This window comes from Podarcis gaigeae (genome assembly GCF_964106915.1).
Source record: "Podarcis gaigeae genome assembly, chromosome: 15".
In the NCBI taxonomy this organism is placed as follows: domain Eukaryota; kingdom Metazoa; phylum Chordata; class Lepidosauria; order Squamata; family Lacertidae; genus Podarcis; species Podarcis gaigeae.
This window is the reverse complement of record NC_139692.1, coordinates 43,347,799-43,369,211: the sequence shown is the minus strand read 5'-3', so window position 1 is coordinate 43,369,211 and position 21,413 is coordinate 43,347,799. Positions and strand designations below refer to the sequence as shown.

The 21,413-nt window shown below is 49.6% G+C and overlaps 1 protein-coding gene across 3 annotated transcripts in view; it reads left to right on the top strand.

Moving 5' to 3' along the window:
* The window catches only part of GOSR1 (golgi SNAP receptor complex member 1), a 45,402-nt gene extending 30,168 nt beyond the window's left edge, over window positions 1-15,234 (top strand). For 2 of the 3 annotated variants that reach the window (XM_083715285.1, XM_083715284.1), the window contains exons 7-9: window positions 655-684; window positions 9,464-9,546; window positions 12,985-15,234. In XM_083715285.1, the coding sequence (XP_083571411.1) occupies window positions 655-684; window positions 9,464-9,546; window positions 12,985-13,109 (238 nt within the window). In that variant the 3' untranslated portion in view covers window positions 13,110-15,234. Of the gene's footprint in view, window positions 1-654; window positions 685-3,730; window positions 3,870-9,463; window positions 9,547-12,984 lie in introns of those variants that run through there. The other variant, XM_083715286.1, reaches the window with a different exon arrangement.
* The last annotated feature ends 6,179 nt before the right edge of the window (window positions 15,235-21,413 follow it).

Genomic DNA, 21,413 nt, shown 5'->3' with positions numbered 1-21,413 from the left:
CAAATTGTGCACTGTATCCTGCGTTGCCATTCATGCAACTCACATAGGGGGAGATTCCTTGTAGTTTTTCCAGCATTTCTGGTCAAGCAGGCGATTTTTAACACTTTGAACACTGGAAGACAAAATCTGAGATACCTTTTGATAGATTGGGTCAGCCTTGTATGGTTGATGGCCCCTGCAGACCGTTTGACAAAGCACAGAAGAGCTGCCAGGGGGATAAATAGAAGAGAGAGTGTTCATTAGTCAACGGAGAGCAGAACCCACTTCTTCTTCCGAAATCCCAAACTTGTATATGGAAAGATTTTTTGACAGTTGAGCTATTAGTAAGCCATTCTGTTTTCCTGCTTTTATCGTAAGCTGCTCTGATTGTGTGTATAGATATCTATTCAAGTATCTGAAGAAGTGTGCATGCACACGAAAGTTCATACCAAGAACAAGCTTAGTTGCTCTCTAAGCTGCTACTGGACTTTTATTTTATTTTATTTTATTTTATTATTTTATTTATTTTATTTTATTTTATTTTATTTTATTTTATTTTATTTTATTTTATTTTATTTTATTTTATTTTATTTTATATATAGTTCTACTGTGTAGAAATTGTGATGTATAAAATTCTATTTCTTTTAACTCCCCCCCCTTTTTTTTTTGTTTCAGCTCTGACCGGCTGGTAGAAGAGACAATAAGGTAAGACCCAGCCTACCACCTCATACCCGTCTTTTTTCTAAGCTCATACATTTTGCACTTACCTGCTTGTAGAATCAGACTTGCAAGGCTCACCCCTCCCTGCTTCAGAGTTTAGCCTCTATACAATTTCTGAGGGGTCCTAATGCCAGCCATCAACCAGCCATCTCACTTCTGGTGGGTGCAGAGATTGATGGAGATAGTTTTCTAATCCATATAGCTGCCCACTAAATTTCTTATACAACTGGAGTAATTTTTCCACTGGGATTTTAGGGTAATAGTTACCGTATTTTTCGTCCCATAGGACGCTCCGTCCCATAGGACGCACCTAGTTTTTTTGGGGGGAAATAAAGGAAAAAAATGTCTGCCCGGCGCACGGGGCGCTCTGCTTCAGGGTGTGCCGGGCGGCAGGCTGCTATCTGCAGCGGGGAGTTCCTGCAGGGCTCCCCACGCTGCGGATGTCTGTCCGGCGTGAGGGGCACTCTGCTTCAGGGCGCCCCTTGCACCGGGCGGCAGGCTGCTATCCGCAGCCTAGACAGCCCTGCGGGACCTCCCGCAGGGTTGCCTAGGCTGTGGATGTGTTCCCGAAGCGCCGGGCGCTCTGCTTTCAGTGCGCCCGGCGCTCCGGGAAGCAGGCTGCTATGCGCAGCCTAGACAGCCTTGTGGGAGTTCCCGCAGGGCTGCCTAGGCTGCGGGTGTCTTCCTGAAGCCTGGAGAGCGAGAGGGGTCGGTGCGCACCGACCCCTCTCGCTCTCCAGCCTTCAGCGAATGCCTGCATTCGCCCCATAGGACGCACCCAGATTTCCCTTCATTTTTGGAGGGGAAAAAGTGCGTCCTATAGGGCGAAAAATACGGTATACCTATGGCTGTGTCAACCAGAACATTGTGCTATCAAGCTACTTTCCCAGGTATTTAATTGCCTAAGCGCTGCTGATTGACTATCTCTCCCACTCCCCCCAAAAAGAAGACATTTTGCCCCCACAATAACCAGGATAGTGGAACGTTTTGTAGATCTTTTCTAAGTCACTGACGTATCAAAATAAAAAAGGGAAAATTAAATACTGCCACCAGCCACTTGACACTTTTAGTCATAACTTTTCTTTAAAAAGCAACATCGACGTAGTTCAACAAAATAAACATTGTTAGGGGGGTTGGACTAAATGACCTTTGAGTCCTTGTTACTTTGACAAGTTGACTTCACTGCTTGCCTTGGGTGGGAGGCAAAGCCAGTGCTTGTTTTCCAAAGCTCTTCGTTCTGGACTCTGTTCTTCGGACCTCCTGTTTTATTTCTGAATGTTCATTTATTATCTTATAAACGCACAGTGTCACGTCATGTGACGCCTTCAGCACTGCTGGGCAGCCGAAAGGCAATTTGAGGGTGTTTTAAATATAGATTAGCAGCAGCTGCCAGAGAGGGGCAGAGGTGTTTGCAAAGTTGTGAGAGGTAGCTCCCCTCTTTACTCAGTCTATCACCTTCTGTTTTGAGTTTTCATTGCCTTTTCAATTTGCAGCCTACTTACATTACACACACACACACACACACACACACACTTATTTAGCAGCATGGCTGCCTCCAATTGTGAAGGCAGTGCATAGCCATCGTAGCTCATAGCCATTGATAGCCCTCTCCCTCTGTGAATTTGTGCAGTCGTCTTTCATGGCCATCACTGCCTCCTGTGACAGTGAGTTCCACAGTTTAACTCCATGCTCCGTGAAGAAGGGCTTTTTTTTTTTAACCTGTCCTAAATCTTCCAACATTCAGCTTCATTGGGTGAGAGGGAGGGAGGGAAACTTTCATGTCCTCGTTTCAGGTGTGGCTTCTGCAAAACACCCTGTGAGAACAAAGCCCATGTTTTTGTTCTCTTCTCTCTCCTCCCCCCCCCCCCCCCCGGTTTTCTTCACTGTAATTGCAAACATTTGTGTATCTGATTAATTGGTGGTAGCGCGGCTGCTGCTGCTGCTGCTGCTGTTGCTTGAGGGAATTGTACCCACTAGGAATTTGCCCGTCTCTTAATTAGCTCCTTGTCTGTCATCACCCAGTGGGAGCACGTGAGGCGATGCAGAGCCTGAGCGGCGTTGAGTTACGGCTGCTTGGGTGACTGGAGCGCGGTTGGCTCCCTGGCCTTCCTGGTGCATTTCCGTCATCTGTTTAAGGCGGGTGGTAATCTGGGGAGTGGAGAGCAGAAGGAGACTGGAGATCTGCCCCAGGGGTCTTCCACAGGTCCCGAGGAGATTTGCAACAGAGCCCTTAGAGAAGGGCCATAGCTCAGTGGTAAGAGCTCGGCACGGTGAAGGTCCCAGGTTCAGTCCCTGCTGGCATCTGGAATGCCAGAAATCCTGCAGAGCTGCTGCCAGTCTGTGTAGACAATACTAAGCTAGATGGGCCAGTGATCTGACGCAGGATAAGGCAGCTTCCTGTGTTCCTGTTTAAACCATCCCTTTCTTTAGAATCATGAGGACTGGAATCTTAACTTATTCTTAGGGAAAGGAGCATAGCTTAGTGGTAGACAGACCCTGCTATGCAGAGGTGGTAGAGCTGGGAATGTCTGAGGTCCTGGAGAGCTGCTGCCAGTCAACACGGACAATACTGAGCTTAGATAGGCTGAAGGTCTGACTTAGTATAAGGCAGCCTTTAATTTAGAACCATGAGGACTTGAACCTTGTTTTGCTTTTAGTGCAAGACCCATAGTTCAGCGGTCAACTGTGCTGTGTGCTGTGGACACAGAACCTCCTGGGTTCAATCCCTGACAGGTAGAGCTTCTTAAGACTCCCTTCCTGAAACCTTGAGGAGCCATTCCCTTTCAGGGTGGACACCACTGGGCTTAGAAGGACCAATGAGCTATGAGGAAGCTTCACCTGTTCCTCTGAGATCTGTTGTCTTGCAGGAATTTGGGGGAGATGACCCCTCAATCCGTCCTAGTGAGATAAATTTACTTTTAATTTTTTGCACGTGTGAAATTCAGCTCCAGCATCCTAAACAAAAATTTCCCCTTCCTTCCTTCCCTCCCTCACTTTTCTCTTGCATTGCCAACTCCGTGGAAAAGAGCAGTTTTGGAAGTGCTTTCTCTTGCAAAACCATGTCCTCATTCTCCCCTCCCTCCCTCCTTCATCCCTTCCCCTTTGTTATGTCAGCTTTCCCTGAAATGAAGTAAAACGAATGACCGGCTACGCTCCATGCGCCACCTAAATGAAGCAGAAATTCCTGTGCGCCATCATCAAGAAAGGCTTCTTGCTGCCTCCTCTAGAGTTTTACGACTGCTGGGGGATTTTTGAGGGGAGGGGCACTCTTCGTTGGGGCTCTGTTTGTTTAGCTGCAAACCCCGAGAAAATTGGAGGGGTTTGGAGGGGTGATCTCTCTCAGCTCTTCAGGGTACATTAAACCTCCTTCTGAAAATTGGAGAAGGATATACCAGGGTGTGGCATTTAGCAGAGTGACCTAGTGAGAGACTTCTGTTAGCTCTGGGCAACAGCCCGAGTGGTTCAACTCTCCCCACCCACCCCAGTTATATTCAGCAGTGACTGGTGCCATTGAGACTGGTGGGATGGAAGGCAGGGATGCCAACGGTAGGCAGGGCCAGAGGTAACCAGGGGCAACACAGAGGAGGAAAAGGAGAGAGCTGGTGGGCAAGGTCAGCCCCAGGGGGCTGGTTGTGGGTAAAGAGGCAGTCAGGTGTGGGGCTGGCTGAAGGCAAGAAGAATCACCATGGTCGGGCAGTGCCCCAGTTGCCCTCAGTAGCTACGATACGATACGGTAATCTTTATTGCCATTGTCCCATACAGAACACCGAAATTGAAAAAAATCTACATTCAGACATTCAGAAACCAGCAAGCCTGCTATCCCAGCCTGGTTAGCCCCCTAAAAACTCATAATACCCCATAATCAAATACAAGAGACTACCTTACACTGCGTTTAAAACCAAAATCACATTTGGATAGAAACTGTTTCTCAGGCAGCTTGTCCTAGTCTTTATAACCCTGTACCTTCTTCCAGAAGGCAGAAGCTGAAAGAGATCATTTCCGGGGTGTGCACTATCCTGCACTCTCTCTGCAGCTTTCTTATGACACCTGGAAGCGTAGATTTGATCCAAGGTGGGAAGAGTGCACCTAGTTATTCTCTCCGCAGTCTTTACAACCCTGGACAGCATTGTTTTTTCCTTGACCGTGCAGCTCCCAAACCACTTTCTACTGCACACACAAACAGAGGTGTTTCAGGGTCAAATGCAGGTGTGGAAGGTTTAGTGCGTAACACTAGCATGTCAGGCAGGAGGGACATTGCCAGCCAGGAGGGACATTGCCAGGAGGTGCCACTGGGGATCGTAGAATTGTAGAGTTGGAAGGTACCCCAAGGTCATCCAGTCCAACCCCCTGCCATGCAGGAATCTCAATTAAAGCATCCAAGAGGGGTGGCCATCCGACCTCTGCTTAAACACTTCCAAGGAAGGAGAGTCCGCCACCTCCCAAGGGACACCATTCCACTGTCGAACGGCTCTAAGTGTCATAAAGTTCTTCCTGACGGTTAGTTGGAATCTCGTTTCTTGTAACTTGAAGCCACTGGTTCAAGTCCTACCCTCCAGAGTGGAGAAAACAAGCTTGCCCCATCCTCCATGTGAGTCCTTCAGATACTGGAAGATGGCTCCCATATCTCCTCTCAGGCTCCTCTTTCCCAGCCTAAACATCCCCAACTCCCTCAACCGTTCCTCCTTAGGCTTGGTTTCCAGGCCCATGGCCGTCCTGGTCGCCCTCCTCTGCCCACCTCCCAGCCTGTCAACATCCTTCTTAATTGTGGTAGGCAGAACTGGAATCCCTACTCCAGGTGTGGTTTGACCAAGGCAGAACAGAGTGGGACTATTACTTCCCTTGATTGGAGCACTTTGCTTCTGTGGACGCAGCCTAACACGCCAAGCAGGGGCTCTGTGCTGGTACTTACTCACTGGCCCTTGGAGTTTGCCCCCTCCTCCTCCCACTGCCTGCCCCAGCGAAAAAACTCAGCCCCTTTCTGCTGCTCTGAAACCGTTTTGCAAGGTTGGTGCTGGAGAAGGCGGTTCTGCTGCTCCAAGCATCTCACCGGAGGTTTTTAAGCAGCTGTCGGAAAAGGTTCCTTTCAAGCTTCTCTTCCTTAATGGTGTCCCCCCCCCCCTTTCCCTCTCTCTCCTTTCTAATGCAACAGAAAAGCATCTGGCAGCCTCCCCCCCCCCCCCCGCCAGCTGAAGCGAGGGGAGCGCTTGCGGCGGCCTTTGCAGCGAGCGAGCCTGAGATGTATTTAACATTAGCGCTTGGCTCGGGGCCCTCCCACCCGCACGGCTGGCTGGCAGGGCGTCGTGGCGGGTCGATTGGGTTGCTTCTGCCAGCCCCCAAACCCAGCCCTGTGCAGATCGGGGGCCGCTCAGTTGCCCAGGGTAAGGATCATGGTTCTGAACAAAAACAATTATGTGTTTCTTGGGCAGAAAACGGCAGCTCCCTTGCTCAGGGAAGCCCTTTCCAGCTGAGGGCCACATTCTGTCCTGGGCAACCATCTGAGGGCCACATGCCTGTGGTGGGCGGGGCTAGACATGGAAGTGGGTGGAGCAACAGATGCAAATCTTGTACAGTGGTGCCCCGCAAGACGAACACCTCGCAAGACAGAAAACCCGCTAGACGAAAGGATTTTCCATTTTGGAGGCTCTTCGCAAAACGAATTTCCTTATGGGCTTGCTTTGCAAGACAAAATGTCTTGCGAGTTCCTGCGGTTTTCCCTTCCCCCCCCCTTTTCCTAAACCGCTAAGCCGCTTATCAGCTGATCCGCTAAAAGCCGCTAAACCGCTAATAGCGCTAATCCGCTAAGCTGTCAATGGGCTTGCTTCGCAAGATGAAGAGCCTCATGGAACAGATTAATTTCCTCTTGCGAGGCACCACTGTAATTCTTCAGTAAGCTGGTTTCTTCACACCCACCTGTCTTTCTCTTGGAAAAGGGCCATAGCTTTCTAGGTTCAGTCCCCAGCATCTCCCATATTTAAACTAACTCCTGCTTGAAACTCTGGAGAGCTGCTGCCAGCCAGTGTAGACAACTCTGAGCTAGATGGACCCAGTGATCTGACTCAGTATAAGGCGGCTTCCTATGATTCTATACTACATCTGCAAAAACAAGAAGCATTATCAGAGTGAATTTTCTGCTTTAGGGATGCAAATAATTTAGTCTAGTCATATGCCCTGAATGTTTATGATGAATGAATGTTTATGTTTTACCTATAAATACAGAAATGTCATACAGTACCATGTCTCCCTGGTAAAACCTGTGCTCAGTTCTGGGGCTTTTTGAATATTCCCTTGAAGGAAGACTCCTCTGTAAAAAATTTTTTAAAAAATGTCCCTACGGGCTGCCGCAAATCCATATTGGCCAGCAGAACAAACCTTTATTGTTTGTATGCTCAGAGTACAAACTGAGAGGCAGAAAAGGTAATGCTTTGGATTTCTGGTGAAAGGAAAACCTTATGAGGTTCCTTTACAGCTCAGGTCAAAAAGATACGCAGGGAAGCTGAATAAATTTTTCCTCCAGGGAGAAAGTAGGTAGGGAGACTTCTTTCCTCCCCCCTTACAATACTAGAACCCCAGAAAGTCACACATTGAAACTGAATGCTGGGAGATTCAAGGGAGACGAAGGAAGGACTTTGTCACAGAATGCATGGGTAACTGTGGAACTCACTGCCACAAGAGGTGATGATCAGCAAGTTGGACGGTTTTAAAAGGGGATTTGAGGGGGGGAATTCATGGTGGATCAGGCTATGAATGGCTACTGACTATGATGCTGTTGCATGGTCTGATCCAGCAGCCAAGCTCTTCTGGTTTTCTTATGTAAAGAAGGCGGATACCTAGGCTGGGAAGTGTTATCGTCTGAGTGGAGGTTTTCATTAGCCAATCACATAAATCACTTGCTGTCATTCACCAATTACCTAAAGCCAATTATGGTTGTTTATTCCATGGCAGTGCAAAGTTTCTCTGACTTTCTCTGAAGTCGGGCCATAGCTCCGTGGCAGAGCAGCCGCCTTGCATGCAGAAATCCCCAGCTAAGGCTGGGGAGACCAGGCCTGAAACCCTGGGCAGACACTGCCAGTCAGTGCAGACAGTGCTAGGTGGAACACATAAAGCTCTCCTTTTGCATTGGAAGGACCATAGCTCAGCGGCATAGAGCATCTGCTTTGCACACAGAAGGCCCCAGATTCAATGCCTAGCATCTTTGAGCAGGACTGGAAAGATCCTCTGCCTGAAACCCTGGAGAGCCTCTTTAAGTCAAGTGTAGACAATACTGAGCTAGATGGACGAATGAGTCTGACTTGGGATGAGGCAGCTTCTTGCACCTGATACTCTCTTAGCAACAAATCCACCCAGGTTTTGCTGTGTCCCTGGGTTCACAGGAAATGCACTTTCCAGTGCTACAGAGCAGCATAACAAACCTCTCTTTCTCCCTCTTGCTCCCTGTGTTGCAGAATTTCCTTCCTGTCTCCCATTTTCATTTTCTCGTTTTCACCCCTTTTCCTTCTGCTTCCTGCACATTTGCTGGCCGCTCCTCCAGCTTTGAGGATCCCCTTTTGAATCCCTTTCTTTGCCACACCATTGAAGGAGAAGCCTTTCTGCTTCTTTGTTTTCCTTCCTCCGTCCCCTGCTCGCCTGATCTTCAAAAGAGGGCTCCCATGAGTGCCAGCGGGTTGCCTCTCTTTCCCCTTGGGCCTGGGTAGCTGTGGAAACAAACACCGATTTGCCGTGCTGCGTATACAGAGGTTCCCATTTTTAAAAACACATACAAAAACCCAACAACCTCCTATACACCTGCCTTGGGGTTTGCCCCGACTTAAAGGCCGCATCTTAACATGGCTAAACACTTCCGAAACGAAGCAAACCTCAAGAAATCAAAGAGAGCAGGATTCAGCCAAGTGATTCTTCCCCATCCCTGTAGGGCCCGGGTTCAAACCCCAGCAGCATCTCCAGGTAGGCCTGGTGGGAAAGACTCCCTGCCTCAAAGCATGGAGAGCTGCTGCCAGCCAGTGCAGACAACCCTGGGTGGGATAGGCCAATGGTCTGGCTCAGTATAAGGCAGCTTCCTCTGTTTGTATCTCCCTCTCCGCTCCTGATTAGCTTTTGTGTTGCCCAGTCTGTCCGCAAGTTGTGCTTCGCACGACCTCTCCCCACAGCAACCAGGGCTGGCTCTGACACCCTCATGCACAACTCCCTGTCACTCAGCAAAGTGCCTTCTCACTGTCATCATCCCCAGCAGCCACCGCCTCTCCTTCCCTGTTGCGGCCGCCCCCTGCTTGCTTGCTTTCACTCGCTTGCTTGCTTGCATCCTTAAAACATTCTAGGTTTTGAGTCGCTTATGGTCTTCTCTTCACCCTCTGTGGTCCCTTCTCTTGTCATAAGCAGCAGACTTTAGACCGCTTCCAACTTTGAAAAAGAAACGCCTTCATGGAGCTTTAAACACGATACGGTACCTGCTGTGGGGCCTTCTGCTGGTTTTAACAGCTATCCCCTCTGTTTAGGGAACCCCGGGATCCGAGTGGGGCCTTGGGATCTCTAGCAGAGGCATTTCCTATGCACCCCCATCAAATGACAACCCCCAGAATTCTCTGGGGAGCGGGAAACCATGATGGTTGAAACCGTATTCAGCTTGTACTTGTCAACGTGCTTCCACTTGCATCCATACATATATACGTGGCAGCTTTTTGTTATATCAGATTGCAAGTTATTCGGGGTACCAGTGACATTACCTTTCTTTTCTTTTCTCTCTCTCTCTGCTCACCCACCTCCTTTCCAGCATTGCCATGGCAACGAAAGAAAACATGACCTCTCAACGAGGGATGATGAAGTCCATACAGAGCAAGATGAACACTTTGGCCAGTATCCTTTCAAAGAAAGCCGGTTCTGCTTTCAAACATCCCCACGTTGCAATTCACTGCGGCTGGGCAGGTTGGGTGCGATCTTCCTCTAGCTAAACTTCGCCTTGGACCTGCTCCGGAGTGCGAATCTTACTTGCACGTAGCAAGACTCTTGTTTTGCCGGGTGAAATAACTCAAACTTGGGTTTCTGTTCCTGCCAGATTATTTAACGCATGAATCTGAGCAGTGCCCCAGGCAAGGGTTAAAGGCACAGAAGGGGAACTGGGTGGCAAAGTTTGAGGCAAGACATTGATCCAACAAGCTGCACGCCACCCCTGCGGGGCGGGCACCAGCCTGAGCATGGCATAGAACAGGCACCTTTGCTCTGGGCAAGCAAATGGTGACTCCTGGGCTGGGCATGTGAGGTTCGTTCATCATGGCTTTGGCATCCCCATGTCCTTGAGATGGAGGCGTCACCTCAGTATCCAACTTGCTCTCAAGGAGGCTGCTTACTCGCAGAAGGAGCTGATGGCAACAGGGTGGGTAGGCCAGGCTAGAGGTGTCCAGTATCACAGGGTGTGGGAGACACCTCTCTGACCCCCCCGCTTGAAACTTCCCCAGGGTCAAGCTCCTCTGGATGACTGGCACTGCCCCGATTTCACCCCTCTCTCATCCCGCTCAGACTCCGCCTGCCCCTCTGCCAATTCATCTAGCTCCAGATTCCCACTCTCTCCAACCCATCTCCACGGGGGTCGTGAGAATTCTCCTTTGACACCTGCCCCCCCCCCCACCTTTGGAGGAAGCATTCTAAAGGACAAGCAAACCTTTCCAACAAACACCAAAGGAAATCGCTTCGGTCAGCCTTTGCAAGCTAGACCACAGAACTATTAATCTCAGGGTCATGGGTTCGAGTCCTGCGTTGGGCAAAAGATTCCTGCATTGCAGGAGGTTGGGCTGGATGAGCCTTGTGGTCCCTTCCATGATTCTACGATCAGCCTCTGTCAGCACAGCCGTGTTTTGGACTACAACCCCCATCAGCCCTAGCTGGACTCCAGTCCCCATCATCCCCTGATGAAGTGACCATGTTTTGGACCCCAACTCCCATCAGCCCCAGCTGCCCAAGTCCTGGGGGGGGGCAAGGTTGGCAGAGTCTTCTGCAGGGGTTTCTTCCATCTTCCTCTCCCTCCCTTTCCTGCAGCCAACCGGAAGATTGCTGCCACTTCAGTGCATCCCCCAGGCTGCTCTCGTTCCTGTCCTGGTCTGTGTGTCTCCCCACCCACCCTGACTCGTTCTCCTCGTTCCTCTTCGCTCCCCAAGCCTAAGAACAAAGCTTTTGCCCCCTCCTGCCTCCCTTGCATGAGCCCAAAGAAAAGGCATTAAGCCTCATTTGATTAGACAGATCACATTCCCAAAGATGCGCAGCTTGATGAACCGTAAATTTCATTCAGGCTTCTCTTTTTCCTTCCCCGTTCCTTCTTTTCCCCCCCCCCCTCCCCTCCAGCATCGGGCACAAACAAAGCAACGTTGGCTATAAGCTTCACCCTTAAAAGATTATTGGGGAAGGAGATATAAGACCTCCAGAAGGTGCAGCCTTTTTCAGTGCGGCTGATCAGCAGGGAAAGCTTTTTATTTGCTCCTGCAAAGCCATCGCTGTCGACTCCAAGGGACCCCCTCATAGGCGAGGCCCAGAGCAAAGGAGATTCCCCAAGCCCTGCTTCCTTGCTGCGTGACATGCAAGGGAATCTTGGAAGGCAGGGATGGAGAGAGGCAGGTGGCCCTCCGGACATCATTAGCCTCCAGCTCCCAGCAGCCCCATTGCGGCAGGTGGCAGGGCATGATGGGAGTTGTAGTACCGCAAGATCCAGAGGCCATGGCCGCTCCCCATCCCCGTTTAAGGAGGAGGAGTTGGAAGAATCCTTCTTTGTGCATCAAGCACAGGGACACCTGTGGTCCCACAGATGCTGTCACACTCCCAACTCCCCTTGTCCCCTGCATGGCTGGTGGCAGAGTATGATGGGTGTTGTAGTCTAATGGCATCTTTCCTGTCCCCTTCACAATGGCACTGTTGCTCTTCTCTCTGGGGAAAGCCATGTCTATTAAGGGTGTTTATAATGCTTTTCCCTTGCACTGGAAGTAAACCACTGGGGCACATTTTCTTTTTCTTCTTTTTGCCCCCTGATTCCCTGGCCTACGTATGTTCAGTATATGCTATGTTACTTTCTCTCCCTCCCTCACTCCTCCCCCTGCCCCCCCTCAGTTAGTTGTTATGGTCTCTAAACAATTAACTAAAGCAACTAAGCTCCCTCTGTATCACAAACTAAGCCAGTCATTTAGGAAGATTAAATACTAGGATTCTGCATAATTGTGAGCATTAAGCTTCCTCACCCCCCCTTCTCATTATTGCTTCCCCCTTTTCTTTTATTCTGAGGACAAAAAAACAATTGCAGTCCCACTAATAAGCTGTTAAGCAGTTAAAGCCACATGTCTCTCCTTAATCTCAGCAGTTGGGGACTTTTCCTTCCCCTCTTTGATGACTAATGATCTTGGGGACAGGGTTCTGACATGTTCCTTTCCCCTTCTCCCCTCCCCTATGCTCTGCTCATATTAAAAATTCAAATCTTCATGGATTGGGTTGGGGAACCTCAGACCCTTGGGGGCTGAATGCGCCCCCCTCCAAGCCTCTCTGCCTGCCCCCCATGATTCTCCCCAAGCCATGCCATTCACCAGCCCTGCTTTACACTCTCTTTGAGGTGAAGGAAGAAAGGGTGGGAGATGCTGGCCACCCCATTGATCTGCCCCTCCCCACCCAATGTATCTAGTTCCTAAAATCCTTCTGATTCAAAAAGGGCCCTTCTGTGATTGAGTATCTGCACCGGTTGGATTTCTGCTCATCGTAGAGCTTTTGAAAGCATGGCTGCCTGTCCAGGGGAGGGGAGGAAGTGGGTAGCTTCAGGGCAAGATGGGGAACCTCTGGCCTTCAGACCTCTCATCCCTTCCCTTGCCACGCCTCCTCTCCTCAGGCCACGCCTCCTCTCAGGCCACACCCCTCTCTGCCCCTCCTTCTCTCCCTCCCTTGAGAGTTTCTGCCTGCCTGGAAACGTGTCCCTGAACTGGCCATGCCTCTTCGCTTGCCTGCATGGAGGACGGAGAGAGTGGTGGATGCGCCTGAATATCAAAGCCATGAATGTTTATCCAAAGCTGGAGGTTTTTAAGCAGAAGTCGAGTCGCCATCTGGCAGGGAATCTTCAGCTGCAACTCCCGCATTGCAGGGGGTTGGTCTAGATGGCCTTTGGGGGTCCCTTCCAATTCTATGTTTCCTTCAGGCGTGGTCACCGAGGTCCAGTAGCCTTGCAAGGGGCCACGGGGAGGGAGTGGAAAGGAACACTCAGGGCACGCTCCCTGGACAAAATGCATTCCTTGGCACAATGATCACCTTAACTCTGCTCCCCCCCCAAAAAAGACCGGTTTCCAGCTGTCAACAGCCTGATCCAGCGGATCAACTTCCGCAAGCGGCGGGACTCCCTCATCCTGGGCGGCGTTATCGGGATCTGCACCATCCTCTTGTTACTCTACGCTTTCCATTGACGGGACGCTTTGCACAGAGACTTCTGAGCTTGGAGGGGGGTGTCCATTGCCTAGTCTGGGAGGGACAGGCAGGCAAAGACTGTTGGAGTGCCCCCCCTCTGGTGAAATCGAAGCCGAGGGTCACGCAGAGAGGAGGGCGGCATGGGGGGGGGTCACGCTCCCTCTCTCTGAGGCCGGCCACAACCCCCAGAGGTGTCTCCCCCTTCATCTCTTTTCAGTTACGGTTGTACTCAAAACATGTGCATTAACGCTTCCCTTCTTTTGAAAAACACACACATATGCGTAGGCTCAAGGTGAGTAAACCTGCGTGACAATGCTGCCACCTTTAGTGTCACCTACGACCATATTTTGGTGGGGTTGGGACCCAAAAAAGATCCATCCCCAATTTTCTCAAACCCACCTGCCCATCAAATGTCGAGTCAAGCCTTTCTCAAATGTTTTGAGATCTTGAGGTGGCTTCAAGCCAGCACGTGCTGGCTTTATTATGAATACAGCTTGAAGACATTTGGTTTCTTTCAAAATATATATAATTCTAGCCTGGTCCAGCCGTTCAATTGTTCCTGCGTTACTTTGAGCCGCCGCCTGCCTCTTGGAGATCCCTGCGAGAGATCCAGTTGCTTGGCTCCCTTTTCACAGCACACCAATCTGTGCATGTTCAGGAGGGATTCCTGGTGGATTTAAGGAAGAGGGGAGATCCTCTGGGGGTGGGGCAAGGGATATAAAATCCCCTTTTTGGAGAAAGGGACTTTTGAGAGCGACCAAAGCCTATCATCTTGACTCATATCTCTGGCCAGGGCTTCACATAGGACCCGTTTTTTTAAAAAAAATAATCTATTTTAATTTAGATGGAAAGCTATTCTAAACATTGTTTTCTACTGTAATGTATGTGGCATTCATGTAATGTAAGGCGCAGTCAGAGCATGAGGGGAACACATAAGGGCCATCATGTTTGACGTGGAGAAGGGCTTGTGTGTTCTTGGAATCTCTCTTTGTAAAACTGTTGAGATATAGATGGCCATGCTCCTATTTAAAGGACTTAAGAAAGAGAGGGAGACACGTCCTTTTGGATCTTGCAACGTCGTGGGGAGGGTAGGATGGCTGCAGATGCATTTATTTTTATGTCTTTTCTGTCCTCACCGGCATGAATCAGTCTTCTCTTCAGATGTCACCTTTGCACACCAGAAAAGAAATCAGATTGTGAGCTCTCTTCTCCCGGGCTTCCTAACCTGTCCTAAAGCAGCCTGCTCCTGTTCTAACAACAGACACTGGATTTCCAGGGGTTTGGGGGTTTTTTAAAAAGAAAAATAGGTTTTAAAAAATTACCAAATTGTTGTGGCAGCCTCTCCAGACTCAGACAAGAGATCGCCGTTTTCCATAGAAGCAAATGCGGATTCCGTGTTCCGCCCATTCTTTTAGCGAAAGTGGGGAGTCGGACTAGAGCGGCCTGTGGCAGACTGGTGCCCTTCCTTCCAGGTGTTCTGGACTATGGCACGCCATCGAAACATCTGGAGGCACCAGGTTGGCCAAGGCTGATCAAGAGACTTTGCATCAGTCACTGCTTTAACTTAGAGGCTTCCAAGTAACCTGTTTCTGGGCCCAGCAAAGACCATATCCCGTTCACCTTGTGCAAAAAGCAACAACATCCAAACCCGAACCATTGGAATTAATACATGATCTGTTCAGATAGACTCAGAAAATTGCTGTTTTACAGATGCTCCAAATTCCTTGAGCTGATTTAACTGTTGATCCTGTTTGGGTTTTGAAGGCGTTTTACCGTTAGTGCTGATTTCCTTAAACAAAAAAATTACAGGGTTTATATCCTTTGCCTACAAGGAGCGGACAGATGGTTGATGGTTGATCTTTGGATCCATACAAACTGTTGACTTGGGAAATGGCGAAGGGGAAGATTAAAGGGCAATTAAGTGGATTTGCTATCAAATTTTATGCAACCAGAGTTGGAAAGGATGACCCCTGGATTCTCTTTTATTTTCTTCTGTACTTCTTGGCCACATGTCGACGGTGGTTGTACTCTGCTGAGATGGGAAGGAATGGGTTGCTTTCTGTAGCTGGCAAAGTAATAAGTTAAGCACTATCCTAAATAAAATCCATTTATTTAATCTTAGAATTGTTAGTTCTTTTCCCCCTCCCCGGGATTCAGCGGAAGACTATTTGGAGTGTATCTTGAGAACTCGTGGGGAGCTAGGAGCAGTGGAGAATGAGATACAGAACCGATGTCGTTCAGCTAGAGAGGGTGCAGACACCAGTATGTAACAGAATGATCCATGTTTCAAAACACACACAGAGACTCCCTGCCTGTGGAAAGCTAGCTCATATTAAATCCTTGATCCTCTAGTTTTCAATGTGCAGGGTGGTTTGTTACTTCTTAAATGTGGGGAGCTATTGAAAAGAACAAAAACGAGTTCCCCTGCTGTAATCCATACTGGTACACACTCCTACAGGATCTGTGCTGTGTGATTTTGCCAGACGTGTCGTTTGGTTCAGGGAAGACTGACTATGCATTGTCAGCTGTGGGTTTGAAGGAAATGGTTTTTAGAGGCCAGATATCCCTCTCAATGGACACCTTAAATACATTTCATGGAGAAAGTGAATAAGTAAAGGTAAAGGTAAAGGGACCCTTGACCATTAGGTCCAGTCATGGCTGACTCTGGTGTTGCTGCGCTCATCTCGCTTTATTGGCCGAGGGAGCCGGCGTACAGCTTCCGGGTTATGTGGCCAGCATGATTAAGTTGCTTCTGGCGAACCAGAGCAGCTCACGGAAACGCCATTTACCTTCCCGCCAGAGCGGTACCTATTTATCTACTTGCACTTTGATGTGCTTTCGAACTGCTAGGTGGGCAGGAGCAGGGACCGAGCAACGGGAGCTCACCCCGTCATGGGGATTCGAACCGCCAGCCTTCTGATCGGCAAGTCCTAGGCTCTGTAGTTTAACCCACAGCGCCACCACTTATCTCCCTCTCTCTTAACGCTAGAATTTGTAGACATCCACTGAAGCTGAATGTTGGGATGGATTAAAGAATGGATCTCTTCATGCAAATGCAGAATTAAACTATGGAACTCTCTGCCACAGGAGGCAGTGATGGCCACCAACTTAGGTGGCTTTAAAAGAAGATAAGACAAATTCATGGAGGATGGCTACAAGCCCATGATGTCTGCGTTCTGCCTCCACGGTCGGAGGCAGCCATGATCCTGAATCCTGGTTCCTGGAAACTGCAGGAAGGGAGAGAGCTCTTGTGCCCAAGTCCTGCTTGCAGGCTTTTCAGAAGTTGCCTCTGTTGAGTAGAGGATGCTAGACTAGATGGGCCATTGCCCTGGTCCAGCAGGTTCTCATTACATTCTCCCAAAGCTCTTACAGATGAGATGGCAAGGAGAGGCAGGCAGGCAATGAGTTTGGGGGCAGCCAAATGAACCCCCTTTCCTCAGTGGCTGTCCATCCCTCAATACCATGACAGCGACAGAAGAGGGCTGATGCATTCATGGCCTGCTTGGGACCTTCCTGCAGGCCCCTGGTTGCCCCTGTGGGCAACGGGACATCAAACTGGAGAGACCTTCACTCTGATCCTCTTCTCACATCCTTTTGAAAGCTGCCTTCTCCACTTCCTGCCCACGGGCGGGGAAATCCTGGGGCAAGCACACACAGCGCAAGGCCATTGCTCTTGCAAATTGGCCAGGCCTAATTGCCTCCCAAAAGAGGCCCGGCAGCTCTGAAGCAGAGAAGCGGTGCCGGGTGATGTCTCTCCTGTGGCCGCCTCCCAACAAACGCCGCTGCTTCCACCACACCCTTCGTTAGTCACAGTCTGCTGCAGCCCAGGAAAAATGCATTGGTAACTGAGCACAGAGAGGGGGTAGCGAGTTCGAGTTTTGCCCGGTCCTCCAGCCACAAGAAGGCTCGTTTGAAGTCGGGCTTTGCAAGGATGTCTTCCGCTCTCTTGACGGAGCAGCTGCAGGTGGCCAGTGGTGGTGCTGTGGTTTGGGTATCAGGCGAGGATACAAGAGACCAGGGTTCAAATTCCCACTTGGCCACAAAGCTAACTAGCCGACCGTGAGCCAGTCACTGCCTCTCAGCCTAGCCTACCTCACAGGGTTGTTGTGGGGATTAAATTAAGTGGGGGAGAACCATGTTCACCACCTTGAGCTCCTTGGAGAAAAAGGTGGGATATGTATCCATCCATCCATTTATACGGATGTGTTAAGGACCAGTCCACTGGTTCATTGGGGCAATTGGGGGTGCTACCCCACCAACCTCAGCCTGCCCTCATCCAATCCCCACCTCAGCTTTCTTCCTTACCTACAACCCAAGCTCAGTCAGTAGAGCATGAGACTTAATCTCAGGGTTGGGTGTTCGAGCCCCACGTTGGGCAAAAGTTTTCTGCGTCGCAAGATTACCTTTGTGGTTCTACGATTCTGGGAAGTGTCTCCACTTCCCATTGGATCTGGTGCCCCCTACTGTTGGTCTCCCTCTCTTCTGCCCTACCAGTTCCAAAGGGCCCAGCCACCAGCACAACCACCAGCGGCATCAATAGCTGAACCAGGAATAGGAACAGTGCCGGCCCTACCATTAGGTGGGGTGAAGCCACCACCCCAGTCGGTGTGCCTTCCACCAGCATCAATTCTGATTTCCAGTGGGATGCCACGTGAGATCTTGCAGAGGCCTCCTGTACATTTTTCCTCCTGTATATTTCGCTCTAAGGGGCTCTGTCAAGTACAGTCGTACCTTGGTTCTTGAACTTCTTGTTCTTGAACTTCATCCATTCTAGGAGTCTGTTCGACTCCTGAAAGCGTTTGAAAACCAAGGCGCGGCTTCCAGTTGGCAGCTTCCTGCACTCAAGCAGAAGCCACGTCGGATGTTCAGCTTCTGGAAAATGTTCACAAACCAGAACACTTACTTCCGGGTTTGCGGCGTTTGGGCGCCGATTTGTTCGGGAGTCAAGCCATTCAAGTACCAAGGTACCACTGAACATTACTTCTAGTAAATGAGTCGCCATAGCCACTAGAGAGTCGTGAAAAGACCCAAGCACAAGAGCTCTCTGCCGGATTCCAGCAACTGGCAATCATACTGATAACGTATTTTGGTGCTTTTCTATTGCAAACTGCCCTGTGATCTTCAGATGGAAGAAATTTGATAATAATAATAATCCAAAAGCTTTGCTGTGTCCTCAAGGTCTTATCCTTAATCTCACTGTTTCCACAGTTCTGCTGTTTCAATCCCCTCTTTCCCCCCTCAGGTCTGCTTGGGTCAAATAATTGCAAGCTGGTTCTAGATCTAAAATAAGACACAAAGGCAATTAAGCCAAATAAAAGGGGGAGGCAAGTATGTGTGTAAAGAAATGAATGAATCTGCCTTAGCACTTTTTGATGGAAATGTACTCCTGCAAAGGGGAAATCATCTTCCTTTTGGGATCTATTATTCATGGGGACCCATCGGGTTGTTGTATTTATTAATAATATAGAAGGTGGAAGAAGCTGGCCTCTGCAGCTGCTCTGATCTCCAGCAGCCCAGCACTTTGCACCTGCCTGGCTCGTCTCAGGTGTGTTGGCTGTCCAGCCAAGGAGGGTGGGGGGTGAGGGTGCTCCTTGGGATTACATCCTGTCTTGTCCAATCCTTCTCTCGTGCTTCAATTTGGGCTTGCTCCCCAAATCCCACCTCCCAGGCTGACTTTAGCCACAGGGGAACCTCTCGTGGCCGAGAGTCAAAAGCAGGTCAAACACATGGAAAGAATTGGAACAACCTCCCAGGACACAGCCTCTGTGCTTTGAATCTTAAGAATTTCTTAGCAATTGGAGGGGCAGGGGGCGGGATTTGTTTGTGTTTAAAATCCAAGTTTCTAGTCCTCATGTTCATAAGATAAGGACAACTTTGGATCTTCCTACCAAGGAAGGCCGGTATCGCTCCTTCACCGATGGTTTTCTGCCTCTGTGCAGACATTTGTTTCCTGAAGACATTTTAACCTTTTAATTTTAATGTCTCCAAATGAATTGAGAGGGTGTGTTGCTTATATAATGCCTGGTGGTGGCTACATGGTTTGCAGGTTGGCTACAGGTTTGCTGCTCCTCCTCCTCTCCCTTGTTTGATTATTTTGTCATTCCTTAACATCGTTGTTTTTAAAACACCCTTGAGCCTTTAATTTAATGTAAAAGGTATCTCTTATTACCTTAATTGTATGTTAAAAGTACATCAGTGGTAAAAAGCTGCCTGTGACTAATTAATGAGAAGAGCTCTTCAGCTGGATTGGGCCAAAGGAAGCCCTTCTGCTCCAGCGTTATCTTCTGACAGTGATCAAATTCACCTAAGAACCAAGATAGACTGCCTTTGGACCTGGAGGTTCCATAAGAAGAGCTCACAGCTGGTTGAGGCCAGAGGAGGCCCATCTAGTCCAGCTTCTTGTAGTGACCAAGCAGTGCCCCAAAGGGAATCGCACAGGCAGGACCTCTGAGCCCCACAGCAACACTCTCTCCGTTTGTGACTCCCAGCAGACGTATTCGGGGCCATCCAGCCTCCAACAGTGAAGGTGTTCCCAAATTCATCATGGTTTCAATCAGCTATGTCCTAAGTCCTACAGATCAAGCTTTTCACTGCAAAGTTAATGAATTAGAATAGTGTCTGTGCCCCCTCTCCCTTCAAGTATGTTTGTGGCCTTTCAAATAGGTTCTGGGGCTCTGCCCTGCTGAGCCAATTCCCTGTAAACCAGGGGTCAGGAAACTAAGGCCCAGGGGCCAGATCCAGCCCAATCGCCTTCTTAATCCGGCCAGCAGATGGTTCCAGGAATCAGCATGTTTTTATATGAGTAGAATGTGTCCTTTTATTGAAAATGCATCTTTGGGTTATTTGTGGGGCCTGCCTGGTGTTTTTACATGAGTAGAATGTGTGCTTTTATTTAAAATGCATCTCTGGGTTATTTGTGGGGCATAGGAATTTGTTCATTTCCCCCCTCAAAATATAGTCCGGCCCCCCACAAGGGCTGAGGGACAGTGGACCAGCCCCCTGCTGAAAAAGTTTGCTGACCCCTGCTGTAAGCTTTTCAAGCAATGTGCTTGTTCGTGGTTCCTACCCCCCTTCCATCTAAGAGCCGTTATGTTTTCTCGCTTCTGTACCCAAAGCCTTAATCTAATTGGACAAGCCAGTTAGCACGTCTCCCACCAGGCAAGCAGAGATGGAAACACGAATTATGCCTTAGCTGTAAAGATCCCTGCTGCAGGTCTTGTCCACCGGCCCATAAAGTCACGAGCTGAGAAGACAAAAATCCCTCTACGAACCCAGAATATGCTGGAGCAGTGTAGCCCCCCAAAGTGCTGGCTGAGGGCTTTCTGGGGTGACATTTAGTGCTGCGTTCCCAGCCCTAACTTGAGATGCCAGTAGAGGATTGAATTTGGGACCTCCTGCATGCAAAGGAGGCGGCTGCACCAAACAGCTGTGGTTGCTCTCCTTAAAATAAACCAAGATGTTAGTCCTCATGGCTCTGAACAAAGGGTTGAAATGCAAGCATGTGCCTTATATAGATTCTGACCTGTGATCCAGACAGCTCAGTGTTTTCCACACTTACCGGCAGCAGCGGCAGCAGCAGCTGCTCTCCAGGGTTTCATGCAGGAGATGTTCCTGGCCACATCTGGAGATATGTCACAGGGGCGGCTTGAACCTGGCGCTTTCTGCAAGCGGAACAGATGCTCTCAGCCTCCCCTCCTCCCACACTTTACAGATCAATTTTGCTGATGGTGTAAACTGGCTTGCAGCCGGCGCTTGGGAGATGATGACGAGGGGGGAAAGGCGGGTTGTGTTTTATTTTATTTTTAATTTGCTTTGCTGCGATAATGCAAGCTTGGCTGTTGCCATGAACTCGCTTCCATTTGGCAGGGAGAGCCGGATGGGAAGAGAGCTGCCGCAGATCCACTCGGGGGAAGAAAACGCCTCCGGAGGGAACCTGCTTTTGGGCAGCGGCCTTTGCTGGAAAGCGGGATTCTGTCGCTGCTGGCTGTAGATCCCTGCAGTTCAAATCCCAGCAGCCCGCAACTCATTCCAGACAAAGCTGCTGCTTCCGTTTTGGTAGCTGAATTCAGCTTCCAGCTCTGAAAGTCTTGTCTTTCTGCTTATCTGTGTCGGGGAACCTGCAGCCTTCCAGGTCGTGCTGGACTGAAGACTCCCAGCATCCCATTTCCGCATCAGCCAGGCTGGTTAACGTGAAGACCATAAGGATAAGGAGAGCCTGCTGGATCAGGCCCAACATCCTGGTCTCACAGTGGATGCCTCACCGAGGGAAACCCTCAAGCAGGGCCCAGGCACAAGAGCCCTCT